At 37.1% G+C, this 12,714-nt stretch overlaps 2 protein-coding genes across 2 annotated transcripts in view; one reads left to right on the top strand and one right to left on the bottom strand.

Annotated features, from left to right (window-relative positions):
* Pka-R2 (cAMP-dependent protein kinase type II regulatory subunit) overlaps positions 1–9,803 on the top strand; it is a 29,236-nt gene extending 19,433 nt beyond the window's left edge. The window contains exons 5-7 of the mRNA XM_034979242.2: positions 9–180; positions 736–825; positions 1,320–9,803. Coding sequence (XP_034835133.1) covers positions 9–180; positions 736–825; positions 1,320–1,450 — 393 coding nt within the window. The 3' untranslated portion in view covers positions 1,451–9,803. The remainder of the gene's footprint in view (positions 1–8; positions 181–735; positions 826–1,319) is intronic.
* A 989-nt stretch (positions 9,804–10,792) lies between these two features.
* Positions 10,793–12,319, bottom strand: koko (cyclin Q). Its single transcript, XM_034979246.2, has 2 exons — positions 11,560–12,319; positions 10,793–10,954 (listed from the first exon to the last, which is right to left on the bottom strand). Exons 1-2 carry the CDS (start codon positions 12,223–12,225, stop codon positions 10,865–10,867), a joined length of 756 nt encoding a protein of 251 aa, XP_034835137.1. The 5' UTR covers positions 12,226–12,319; the 3' UTR covers positions 10,793–10,864.
* Positions 12,320–12,714: the final 395 nt, after the last annotated feature.

Genomic DNA, 12,714 nt, shown 5'->3' with positions numbered 1-12,714 from the left:
TGTTACAGTCGTACGAGCGCGCAAACCTCGCGGACGCACTATTGCCACGCACTTTGATCGATGGAGAGCTGATCATCCGGCAGGGAGACACGGCCGACGGCATGTACTTCGTGGAGGACGGCTCCGTCAGCATCCGCATCGCGCGCGACGATGGAAACGAGCACGAGATCAAGCGCCTAGGTATGTCATATATATGAGAGAGAGAGAGATAGCCAGCGAGTGCCAAATCTTCGCTATTTTATAAAAGCTGAAAGTTTCTCTGCGTTTTGGCCGTAACACAGGGAGGAATGATCAGCGACTATGAAGTAAGGATCATGGTGGCTTTGGGAGATAATAGGTCTAATTTAATCTCGTCGTACGTTGCCAGACACCCATAAAGTTTAAAGGTTTCTGACTGAGTGCATAACTTGCGAAGCCGACCTACGAACAGTGTTGTTTGAATAGATGTTTATTTTATTAGATATGCCAACGATAAATTGTAACAACATTCACAATCATTAAAAACAGTTCACAAACCATTTCAGTACTACTACAATCATCAATTATAGGCATATACAGCATTACGTAGGTCTCCGGTTCAAATTTAATTAACAATAAGATACATTACAAACTTTTGCAATCTTTTAACATTAACAATTAATTGATACAACTATTGTGTTATTGTACTATTTAAAGTAAGACGTCTTGTGTTTCACCCGAAGAGTAAATATTATAAACTTGGGCACGTTATTCCAGGGAAGGGCGATTACTTCGGCGAGCTAGCTCTGGTCACGCACAAGCCGCGCGCCGCTTCTGCTTACGCTGTTGGACCTACCAAGGTTGCATGTAAGTACTAAACTATACTAGAACAATACGTGCCTAGCCTACCCTAGCTGAACTAGATCTAGCCGTTCGAAGGACATGTGGTCTAGTTGTGACAACGCGTATCAATCGATTGCGATTATTAAGGCGAAATACGTTCCAAAAGCGGTGTTGAGACACATTTTGGATGTTCAAAGAATCAAAAGTTTTGGCCTCAAAAACTACAAATTTGTTTATTTATTTTTTAATATTATAAAAATTAAAGATTGTCAAAGCGATGTCTTATAGCACAAGTAAAGGAAAAAATCCGAAAACCGTGAATTTGTGGTTTCATCACAAAAAATTGTGTTCCTGAAATAATTAGTTTATTAAATCATATCAAGATGGCGCTGTCCGTCCTTAACTTGCAAATTTTTATTACACATGTTTAAGATTTGTTATACAATGGTACGGTACCCTTCGTGTGCGAGTCCGACTCGCACTTGACCGGTTTTAACAAGGTATTTTCTCTTGGTCAGTCCTGGACGTGGAGACGTTCGAGCGGCTGCTGGGCCCGTGCATGGAGATCATGAAACGCAACATCGACGACTACGAGGAGCAGCTCGCCAAGCTGTTCGGCGACTCCACCAACCTGGCCGACGTGCGATGAGCGACCACCGCTGCGCGTACACCCCCCTACCCCTTACGCGATACCCTTTATACAGATCGCTGTTCCATTCAAACTTGTTAGCGACTTGCGACCTGTAATCCAAAAAAAAGTATTAGAAATCTGTTTGAGCTACTTAAGTTCTACACCTAATTTATTGTCTGAAAACCTTTTCGTTTAAGGGCGGTTTCAGACTAGCGGGTTTTTTTCGCATTTTATGCTCGATTTGGCATACGCATACGCGCGGGATTAATCAAAGTTACATTTCGAGCTTGAAGAAACGACGCTTATACTTTGTTAAGCTTACCTTGTACGAGCTTGTTATAAATACGTCTACGGTCGTACGAGATGCGGATACAACAATGAGCTTATTTATATACGCGCAAAAAACACTAATGTGAAACCGCTCTTATATTTGTCATTTCAGACCTTTCCTTATCTAGAGATTATGCTGTTTTAATACTAGAGATTATGAGTGGCTGAGGCGTAAATTATCAGAACTTATCTAGGTAAGAAATATTGTTAACGCACGCCGGAAGCGTCTCTGCTCATACATTTTATACCAGACTCCGCAGACTGGAGTTTTGCCGGATCGGACTGTAGGACGTACGCTTTGGTATTCAGTGACAGAAACTTTTAGCGCCCAGCCTTCAAACGTTAAAAAGTATGATTTTTTTTAATAGAGATAGGGAGCAAACGAGCAGGCGAGTCACCTGATGTTAAGTGATTACCACCGCCCATGAACATTTGCAGCACCAGAGGAACCGCCGATCCGTTGCCGGCCTTTTAGGAATTTGTTGGTCCGCCCCTTGAATAACCCCATGTTGTAATCTTGTGGGAACACCGCCGATGGGAGTTGGTTCCACAGTTTGCATGTGCGTGGAAAGAAGGATCTGGCACAGCGCACGGTCGAAGTGCACCAGACACCCAGGTGGTGAGGGTGAAATTCCTTACGGTGGCGCGCGGTGCGGTTTTAGAAAAATGAGGGTGGAATGAGGTCAAAAAGCTCTTCAGAGCACTCCACCATTATAAAGGCGATAGAACACGCATAGAGAGCTAACGTCTCTGCGGTGCTCCAGGCTTTCCAACGAGCCAGTTAGTTTGGGATCGTCCAGAAGTCGAACAGCCCGCCTTTGGATCCGATCAAATAGAAGGAGTTGGTACTGGGGTGCTCCAGCCCAACGGTGAGAGCAGTACTCCATGTGTGGGCGGACTTGTGCTTTATAGAGAAGGAGCCTGTGCTCGGGCGCGAAGTACCACTTTGCTCTGTTGAGCACGTCCCCAAGCTTTGGTCCAGTAACAGCATAGTCTCAATATATTATTTTCATTATTTGCAATCTGTTATTGTTTAAACTGTTTACTTACCTAAATACCTTTATCCCCTTTAGAACGAAAATGGCTTTCTTTAATTTAATCCACACGCAGATCATAAAAATTCGATATTTTGAGTCATATTTTGTATCACTGAAGTTCTAAAGGTGCAACAATACCATATTATTTACAAATAATGAATTTGTTTAAAAAGTGCCATGTTATTTTAACCGATAAGTTGTTATAGATTACGATGTAAAGGAAGGGGGGAGTCCTTAAACTACGAGCGTCCAATAATATTGCATTAAAAACAATAATACGCTTATTTTAGATAGATAAAATGCCTTAGTAGCTATGTAAATATAGATATCCTTGCATTGTCTTCACATAGTCGACCGTGGCAACATGTAAGAAGGAAATAAAGTTGGGTATTTGACTCCCAATTTTTTTATTACTTTATCATAAACTAGGATAAAAATAATGACGTAAACTGAAAAAACTAATTAAATCGATCAAATAACAAAAAAGTTATAAGCATTTAAATATTTCTGATTAGACAGCGATATAGCAATTTGACGTCACACCTTACTAATGCCATAGTAGCTTCGTGCGGTTTCGTACAAATTTTCGTTTTGCGAGAAAGGGATAGACTACCCTCCCACTCCAAAATTAAAATGCCTGTAACTTCGTAAATCTTAGTTGGATTTTAATATATTTTTCAGCGTACGTCATTATTTTTATCCTAGTTTATAATAAAATAATAATATTTATCAAATTCAAAAGTAGGAAAATACCCAATTGATGAAACAATAAATTATAGAGCATTGACATTACATAATAATAATATGGCAGCTGGCGTGATTAGATCAACCTATCTCGGTCATTGTTTCAAATAATAATTTAATTAAATTGGTCCATCAATTAATAGAAACTAGTCAGAATGAAATTAAACTTTTTTATTTGTCCCGCTGGTTTTATGGCAGATCGAAATCTTTGTAAGGCCACGGTTGCTTTTTTTTAAGATGTGGAAGGATTAAAACCTCTTTATTAACTGAGAAGGCATCTCTTTTTATCAATTAAAATGTTTCTAGTAGTGGGACGGCAATGCAATACTATTGGACGTTCTTCTCTATCTAATTTTAGGATATTTTTCAGCCGCCATACTAAGGTATTTTGACACAGGCTTTTCTCTATAATATGATACAAGATTAATATACCTTGATTAGATAATAATAATAAATAATCGGTGACTAGATTAAATCTTTTCACTTACCTACTAATTAATTATTTATTTCATTAACAAAAATTAATTTTATAATAATATGTTTATTGAGGATGTAATATGAGCGGTTTTTAGGGTTCCGTACCTCAAAAGGAAAAACGGAACCCTTGTAGGATCACTTTGTTGTCTGTCTATCTGTCTGTCGGTCGGTCAGTCAAGAAACCTACAGGGTACTTCCCGTTGACCTAGAATCATGAAATTTGGCAGGTAGGTAGATTTTATAGATGACATTTGGGGGAAAATCTGAAAACCGTGAATTTGTGGTGAACATCACAAAAAAAATTAAATTGTGGTCATGAACTAATAATTAGTATTTTCAATTTTCTAAGTAAGATAACTATATCAAGAGGGGTATCATATGAAAGGTCTTCACCTGTGCATTCTAAAACAGATTTTTATTTATTTTTATGTATCATAGTTTTTGAATTATCCTGCAAAATGTCGAAAAAATACAACTAGTACGGAACCCTCATCGCGCGAGCCTGACTTGCACTTGGCCGGTTCTTTAAATGCCAAATTTGTATTTTTTTTTATAATAATTAATAATTAAATTGTAGTTTAAAAGGGACATTGCGAATTTAAAGATTGAGGGCTTACTCTTATGTAAGAATTAAGGTCTCGATGAAAATTGTATTGTATTGTATTGCAAACTATTTAAAAAAAAATTAGTAATTTAATATTTTATTAAGAAAAAAAGAGTTATTTATGTTCACTATTATTTTTTATAATATATTATTACCTTTTTTCCTATATTTTAGAATTTAGTGCGTTCGTTATTTGTTTTGTTTGCCGTTGACTATTTGCTGAACAGATCTGAGGTGTGTTAACGTTGTAACATGTATATTGACAGTATCATACTTGAGCGCAACAACTCATATTTTATATAAAGCCCCGAAACACTTAGACAAATTCGTGACGGCAGCAGCACGACACTGAATACGTGATGGCAGCACTGCGTCACGACAGCGGCTCATAAAAATTGTAATACAAGGAAACGTATGAAATAGGTCAAAAGGACTTCTGAAACAGTCAAGCGGCTTGACGTCAAGCACGTAGTTTTGTTTGCTTGATTAAGCTATTTGACGGTCGAATCAAGCTGCTTGATGCGACCGTCAAGACCGAACTCCGAACGTCGCGTCAAGCAAAAAAATTAAAATCGCATCGATCACCGTCAAGCACTTAAATGACTCGACTCAAGCAAAATGTACGTGCTTGACCATCTCCGAAGCCCAAAACAGCCTTAGTTATCGTGTGTAAATTCTCAAACTATGAGAAGCCGTCACGGATCTCCATCTTGTATTGAGTGTCATGTCATATCTGACGTCACGTCATGTCATAACCAGAGTGTGTTTGGCGTTTTATCTTATAGATAGATACTCCATCTTTTCAGTTGTATTGGTAACTACATATGTAATGTTTGTGTGAGTGCGTAAATTATTCAGGCTTAGCAATCGGTGTGTGTGTTGGTGTGTTCTGAACTTTATTTAACGCGCCTTCGGTGTCGATTCTGGTTGTCTCTAAACTAAATGTAGAGTATCTGAAGGACGTAAAAAAATATTAACTTAAAATATAAGTTCTACGCTACGAAACGCCCATCATGCTCAAGACTAGCATCTAAGTTCACAATGTTGACATTGTGGCTGTTGTACACAATCTCTTAACTGAATTGACAGGTCTAAAACTAGTGCTATCCTTCTCCGCAGATAGCATTATGAAAGGGATAGCAATATATATAAACCTGTCAATTTAATTTAAGAGACTGTGTACAACATAATTTGTAGTTCTAAACTAAAATAGGTTGGTCTGATCTTTTCTTTTTACATCGATGAGGAATACATGTGAATACTTAAAAAATTAACTAAATACCAAATCGGCACCTTCGTGTAACCTCAAGTAGAGCGTCCCAGTATTATTAAAAATTAGAGGGAAAAAAATCGACAACTCTTCATTTGTAAAATCCAGCCAAAGTAGGGTGAATACATAAAATCATATGTAGCACTGTAATATTTAAGTCTATATTTACATGTAGTAGTTAGTTTTTGTCACTTCTTATTGTAATTTAAATATTTGTAGACTAGTAAATTTATGGAGTTTTATTATTATTATTATTGTAGTCGAATTCTGAGGGTGTGGTGTTATTTATTGTTTGACGCCGTGTACAAAGATTGTACAAAATATTTCAGTTGCCATAGAAGACTTTATTGTTTTTATTTTATTGAAAATATTAAGTGATGCTGAGAGATGTTACTAATTTTATTTGTCACTGTTATATACCGCTCACCCGATAATAATGGTACTAATTTGGTGACATAAAAATCTCTAAAATTTTAATCAACAGTTCCAAAAGTAATGATATCCATTTTTAGCAGGGCAAAAGGGCTTGGACCAAAAAACTACCGTTGGCAAAACCAAGATGGGATGAAGTTTTGGTCGAAGTCGAGGGTTTTTAGCATTCGCGAATTACAAAAGGTAATATTAAACCTTCTGCTTCCACGGAAGATTATGGTGATAGCGGTTTCGGCTTTGGCTAGATATCAACCTTTGATCGGAGACTACCAATATTATGAAACAAATAGCACTACTTCTAGACCTGTTAATTAAGTTTAGAGACTAGTATAAAACGGAATAAGTATTAACGTTTCGTACCGTTATATTCGTCCATAGTTTTTATGCTTGCAACTTAACGTTTTCTAAGCGACAGGGCTGCATACCTCAAAGATACACTATTCAAATCCTAAAAGACTAGGTTTTGCACCTCCTGCTAACTTCACTCACAACTTATAATACCAACATTATTATTTAGCGGGAGGTGTCTTAAGATGCCTACAGATTTGCTCGATATTTGCAAATTGACATGTTTTCACACCACACAATCAGCATTATATTTTTTGTCGATCGCTTCTTTGATATTTTATCGATCATGCACATGCAACTGTAACGAAGCTAACAGATCTTATAGATCGTCAGAGCATCGAGCCACATTATCGAGCGATAATGTGGCTATTTCTATTATACATAATCTCTAAACTAAGTTAAATTGAAAGCTCTAAATCTAATGTTATCCTTTTCCGCAGGGAGCATTATGAAAAGGATGGCAATATATTGAGACCTGTCATTTTAGTTTAGTTTAGAGATTGTGTAAGTACAATACAACAGGATTAGCCATCATGACGATTGCCACAAATCTAACAAATCTGTAGACACCTCTACCGTGCCTGTTAGCATTTGAATAGGGCAATACATTATTACATTCCCCAGTTGCTGATTAACGAAGTTTATGTAAAATGCTTTATTTATGTTGTCAAATGAATGTTTTATTTTTCAAATTGCGTGGCGATAGTTAGATTCACTTCAAGTGCCTATTTCATACCAGGACACACGTTAACTTCACTTGCCTCTAATGTTAATCTCGTGTTTTGACTTGAAAACTGCCTTTTCTATGTGGACATGACGTGAGTAAATTATTATAAGGGGCGGATGTATATCGATTTTATTCATATATTGTTATCTCACGGAATTAGGTTCGATTGATAAAAAAAGTTTTTAGAGTAACTATGTGCACCGTGGTTTAACGTTCAAATTGTAACAGAATTTATTCATATGCTCTACTTATATTTATTATATTATTGCAATGATTAAATAATAATATCATTATATACTTTAAAATAATTGTGAACACATTTTCAGTGATTATGTATTGAAATCATCAGCCGGTCTGATTATTTATTATATTATAGATTTTTTAGAACATAATATATTTATTGGGTTCTACAAATTGTATTCGTACAACATACATATTCCTAGTATATTCGTATATAGTTGTATGGGTGTGTGTGAAGATTCTCTTCTATGATACATATTTATATTGACACTTCCATGTAACAGGGCCTTAGCACAATCGACACTCTTAATATCAATAACTACCTGATAATTACCTGATAAAATCTATTATAAAAGAATGTAACACGTAGCTTGCATGTTATTGTATAATAATTATATATTTAGCATGTATGTATTTGTTAATGTACCTAACTTTGCAATGCCCTAACGGGGCTTCATGTAACCATGAAAGCAAATGAATAAATGAATAAATAAATAAATAAAATAAAAATAAACTTTGCGATCTTTCGATTTCCGTTATCGTTGACGCGTCACAGTTCAGTGACAAAGCATTTGATGTGATTAAGGATAGTTTTTCACGCGAACAAACGCGCGTTAAATGTATCATAATTCATAAAAGCCACTCGTCAATTTATATCTCTTGATATGCTTTCGTGAAACGGTCGATTACGCGCGAAAACGTCATGTGCAAAAGCACTTTTAGGTAGAATCAATGGGTATCATAAATATATATCACATTATTTTGCGTACTAACTTGCGATCATGATCATGATACAACGGTGATCGTGTCCGCCAATATGATTTTATTGTGTCAGTGATAACGGTTCCATTAACATGATTAAAGTATCGAGTGTGCTAGTACCCTAAAAGCGAACACACACTCATCTGGTCCGAATCCGTGAAAATACGGATACTATAATAAAAATATCTACGTCATAATGTCATAAGCTACCATACTAATAGTTCTATGACTACTTCGAAACGTACTTTCACTGACTCAGATCGGATGAGTGCGTAACCGCCGTAACGGGTATGTCCACCGTTTTAATACCACTGTGTGTCCCCATGTATTGGTACCCAGTAGATCATAGTATTGTGCAATAATTACTGTCATTTAAATTATAATACGTGGTTTGCATGGATGTCGGAAATTATGTCAGTGTGGAATTTATTTATTAATAGATTTAAATAGTTTGATGTAATTTTATAATACTGGTCGTCTTCATAATTATTTTCGAAACAACGTGAAATTTAGAACGGGAGCAGTTAGTTTTAGCAGAAGTTTATTAGTAGTTTTAACAGCTCTATATGCATCCACAAAATTATCAAGCTGGAAACTATATTGTTCACAGTTTCTGAAAAATATGAAAAGAGCCAACCAGTCTTATTAAATTAGATTGATTGTAATAGCATTTAAGACATATAATATTCCTCTTTATACTGATGTTTATAACCTTAAACGATTAGGAATCTAAAGTTCAAACTCAAATAGAAAAAAACTGGTCATAAAATACTGTAGGTATTTGAAGAAGTCAGACAGCATTAGGTACGTTTTTATCTTTCGAAAAAGGTAAATAAATTAGTTTAAATGACCAAATTTTTTCGATTTGGGCAGCTTACTAATAAATAATTCAGAGTAAAAAGATTTTGTGCAGTACGCTATTTATGTATAAAAAGCACAAACATTTTGTTGGATATGCAACTCAAAGGTGACTCAATTCTGTTGTCTTCCAAAGGGACGCACAGAAATGTCCGCAAGAGACTCCTTGATTATACTCGGGAGCAGTTCTGATGGTTTGATGAAAAATTGAAATTCGATACGCTTAAAACGTAGCGTAATTTTTTATAAATTAATTACTAGTCATTGGTGTCTAATGTAGATTTGTAACCCGACAGCACATTGGTCAAGCATTTCATATTGTCTGCAATCATATTGTTAGCCGTAAGTCATACCTGTTCCACACTAAAGCATATCAAAGCGGCATGCCGCCTTCATCACTTTACTGCACCTGACCTGGTAGCCACTAGCCGGTCGGAACTAGTGCCGCTTTACCCACATCATGAGCTTATCCTGTACATTTATAAAAATTATGTATCGTAAAATGTTAGAAAACTGAATTATATTTGTTTGTAGATCTATAATGTTGTTTACTTTCATCGATACACCCCTATTAGCCATCCGTTAATAACAATTTGATTATTTTACAAATTTTAGGATTCATAATTTCATATTTCTCCTATTGATTGACACTGCAGTGATACTAAAATTTTAGAATTAATTAGATTCTGTTAAGGGGCAGTTGTAAGAGCTGGGGCACACGATACGTTGCGGCGGCGCCGGAGCGGTATCGCTGCGTCGTACATAGAAATATCTGTGGCATGTCACACGATGCGTTCCAGCGCCGCACCGGACTTGCAACTACCGAGACGGCTACGGCGCCGCTGCGACATAACAACGTTGCGGCGCCGCACCGCTCGTGCCCGCTGATATATTTGCGGTGCGGCGCCGCAACGCATCGCGTGCCCCCAGTCATAGGCTGAGATCTATAGAGCGCACTTTGACTTTGCTCAGACTTCAGATACTGTTAAAAAGGGACAGATTTATGCCAGCTACATAACGCTGTCTCGTTTTAACCGTGTCTTAAGACTGAGCAAAGTCAGAGTGCACTCTATAGATCTCACCCTTGACCTTAGTCTGTGCCAGACTGTCGCTAACAAGCCATCTCCACATCGATCTCCACTGGTGGTTTACAACAGTGTAAACACTTGTTTGCAACAAAAATTCATTGTAATCACTGTTGTTAACCACCAGTGGAGACCAATGTGGAGGGCATGTTTACAAGTCTGGCTGGGGTTTAAACTTTAACATGACATCAATAACAGCAGTGGGTTGAACAAGTCTGAATGAGCTATTCGGTTTATCCCACCTAGGGTGGATACTCGGAAATGTGAGCTCATCTATTCCCCTAGACGGAGAGAGGGATATCCAAAGTTTACAAAAGGTTGACTTGTGCTTTCATTAATGGTCAAAATAACTTTCCTAAATGCAACTGAAAGAATTGAGTTCAGTGATTTTAATAATTATTAATTACAATGGTAGTGGGGTAATGTATTGGTAAATAACATACACATTAGGTCAGCAAACTTTATTTAAAATAAATTTACTATCTCAAGTTTTGTCAGTAGTAAAAATACATTTTTAATTATATAGGTTCTGGTTCTTTGCTGTAGACTTGCATTATTTTCTCCATTATTTCCCAGTTCTTCTCTTTATGTAAATCTTTTGTGAAAACCTGAAAAAATCCAAAGTATTAGATATAATATTCTACATACAATATTTAATAAAAGCACATGCATTTTTGATTTAAAAGTGGGTTAAATACACTGTTTTGCAATAATTTTAAATAGTGAATTTATATGAAATAAACACCCTGAATAATTAAATCATAAATTCTTTTAATATTGACCACATAAAGTGTCTGAACACTTTGAGCGTCAATGCAAATCAGGCAAGGTGCATACAGCATTTTTCATAGCCAATTCATTATCAACTTTGTTTTATGCATCCATGTATGTGTTGAAATGATAATATCAAAATTCAATTGACATCATTAATGCCGGTTGGACTTTTTCTTTTGCTTTCGAAAACTAGTTGTATCAATTTTTTTTTCTGTATCAGTCCAAGGTGAGGAGTAGTCAATAATGGTTTGACAACGAAAAATGCTCTTCACTACTTCCCACAAGATGTGCGCCAGCCCTAATTGGGCATCTTTGATCTTTATAACTTGACATTGCAAATTGTGGTTTAGTGCAATATACAATTTGAAAGTTACAGTGAATCAGAGCCTAGACTATTAATTACACAGGCAGGATACAGGCAAAATTAAGGTACACTTACGGAATACCATGCTGCATCATCATCTAAAGTTGATGCTAGTGGTACTGATACTCCAAGTACATGTAAAGCCAGAGTTAAGCAAGCAACTGCAATATGTGGCGCTCTGTAGTCCAGAATAGACGGCGAATGATGAAAATCTTGTAGGAAAGCCATGGCAGTTCGAGCTATCGGTGCAGATCGCCACTGCGACGCAGGAAACCATTCTTGTAGCGAACGTAAATAGTGCAGCAAATATCTATGCGGAGAAGGCGCGTCTAAGTTAAACCCCAGTAGACGCAGCACTAGAAGTTCCGCTTGAGCCACTGCACCTCTCCATGACCAATACTCCTCACCCAGCTCCAAAGGACCAGCTCCACGGTTAATAGAATTATGAGCTACGTTAACTGCATCACGTAACCTCACAGGCTCATCTCTTGACTTCCCAGCTGCACACAGACAAGCTGTACAAATCACGTAGCAATCATAATCATTTTTATCAGCTTCCTTAAAGAATTTGTGGTAAAATATCGCTGCCGTAGCAACGGTAGCCGGTTGCAAGCCAAGTTTGATACCGCATTCGAATATGAAGTTTGTTGCTAAACTATGGCCAGGCCCGCTCCGGTAATCAGCTAGCCGTCTTTCGCGTCTATTACTTTGAAGAGCCATCACATCGATTACGTCTTTCATTGTTAATTAAAGCGAAAAATAAAATTATAATGAAATGTAAAAACACAAACTTGAAACCAAACCACAGACAAGATTTCACAAAGAAAAACTAAATTGTCACTTGGCGTTTGTCACAGATGTTTGCGCAGTGCTTTCTCTTTTTTTCTACTCGCTTGACGGTTCTGGATTCATGGTCAGTGACAAATTTAAAAATATTACCATCACCACGTCATCACGTCATGTTTCACCGCGTTTAACTGTTGTCTGATTACCTAGGTACTATACAAATCATACCCGCGTGAAATAGTGTGAAGAATAATCAAGGCGTTTGGACCTTTCATTTCTCGCGTGTAGGATGAAGTGTGGAAGAAGTTTTTGTCCTGATTTATATGCAGCCTTATCCTAATCTGTGTATTAGTCCGCAACAGGTGGAGATGGCAATCGAGGTAAGAGGCGAGGGGACGCCCCGCACATCACTCGCGCTTGCCCGCACCGGGTTAGCGCGGGGGC

The sequence above is a fragment of the Maniola hyperantus genome, chromosome 20, assembly GCF_902806685.2.
Source record: "Maniola hyperantus chromosome 20, iAphHyp1.2, whole genome shotgun sequence".
NCBI lineage: Eukaryota > Metazoa > Arthropoda > Insecta > Lepidoptera > Nymphalidae > Maniola > Maniola hyperantus.
This window is presented reverse-complemented; position numbering and strand designations above follow the sequence as displayed.